General features: G+C 61.2%; 1 protein-coding gene across 3 annotated transcripts in view; it reads right to left on the reverse strand.

Moving 5' to 3' along the window:
- The window catches only part of ADAMTSL1 (ADAMTS like 1), a 684,387-nt gene extending 683,706 nt beyond the window's left edge, over nt 1-681 (reverse strand). For all 3 annotated transcript variants that reach the window (XM_075067314.1, XM_075067313.1, XM_075067312.1), the window contains exon 1: nt 244-681. In XM_075067314.1, coding sequence (XP_074923415.1) covers nt 244-330 — 87 coding nt within the window. In that variant the 5' untranslated portion in view covers nt 331-681. The remainder of the gene's footprint in view (nt 1-243) is intronic.
- Nucleotides 682-1,053: the final 372 nt, after the last annotated feature.

The raw sequence follows: 1,053 nt of genomic DNA on the forward strand, positions 1-1,053 counted from the left end.
GGCCGCGGGGGTGGTGCGCGCCGGACCCGGCTCCGGCCAGCAGGAGTCACCCCGTGCGGGGAACCTGCTGCAGGCGGCGCGATCCCAGGGCCGCCCTCCGGGGAGAGGAGCGGAACCGCCGGGCGCTGCTGCCCCTCGGCAATGGGGCGGCTTGAGATAACCGTGCCCGGCCTCACGGGGGCGGCAGCGCGAAGCCCGGCACGCGAGAGTCCAGCAGAGGAAATGGGAAGCAACTTCTCTTACCTGCGTAGCGGAGCACAGGAGCCACAAGGTGGCTGAGAGGATGGGGGTCTTAGTAGCCCAGCTGTGCTGCCCCCCTGGCGCTGACATCCTCTCCCCGGGGCGGGGAGGTGGAAATCTGCCAGCAAACCCCCTCCTCACCTCGGACCTCCTGCCTTAGTCCGTCCAAAGGCGACTGCTGCTGCGCCTGCTTACGCTCCGCTTCTGGTGGCGCAGCTCAAGCTCCAAGTGTCTCTCCCTTGGTGGCAAGGCAGCTTGTCCATGGGGCATAGGCAGGCTTGTGTGAATGGTGCATGGCAGAAGGGGGGGGGGGTGCTTGTCCTGGCTCAGAAGGGCAGGATAATGCGTTGAAACGCTCCCCCCTGCTCCTCCCCTCCTCCTGTCCGAGCTGCTAGAAGGCGGAGAGTAACAGACACCGATCCGCCCGGAGCTGCTGCTGCGGTGTTAATTTCAGGATCCAAGCGCCTAAAACACATTGTTACTAAATTTATAAATTTGCTGAGCGGGCGGCTGGCTGGGGAGGGACTAACCCCACCTTGCAAGCCTTAAAGAGACACCGCTGCTTTCCCTGGTGGTCTGAGGTTTTCATCTCACCCACGTCCCAGCCAGCTGTCACTCTCCTCCACTTCTGCTCTGGAGGCTTCTCCCACTGCCCATCTCTCTCTCTCCTACAGCTGAGCTATTCATCCTATTGCCTTTCAGCTGAAAAAATCTGGGATTCCAACTGGATCCCACAGCATTCCTAGCCAGAAACTGTAACTAGAATTAACCACCCTCCCGATCCAGTGGGATTTCAGATGGCAAGTAAGGGGA

Source organism: Chelonoidis abingdonii, chromosome 6 (assembly GCF_003597395.2).
Source record: "Chelonoidis abingdonii isolate Lonesome George chromosome 6, CheloAbing_2.0, whole genome shotgun sequence".
NCBI lineage: Eukaryota > Metazoa > Chordata > Testudines > Testudinidae > Chelonoidis > Chelonoidis abingdonii.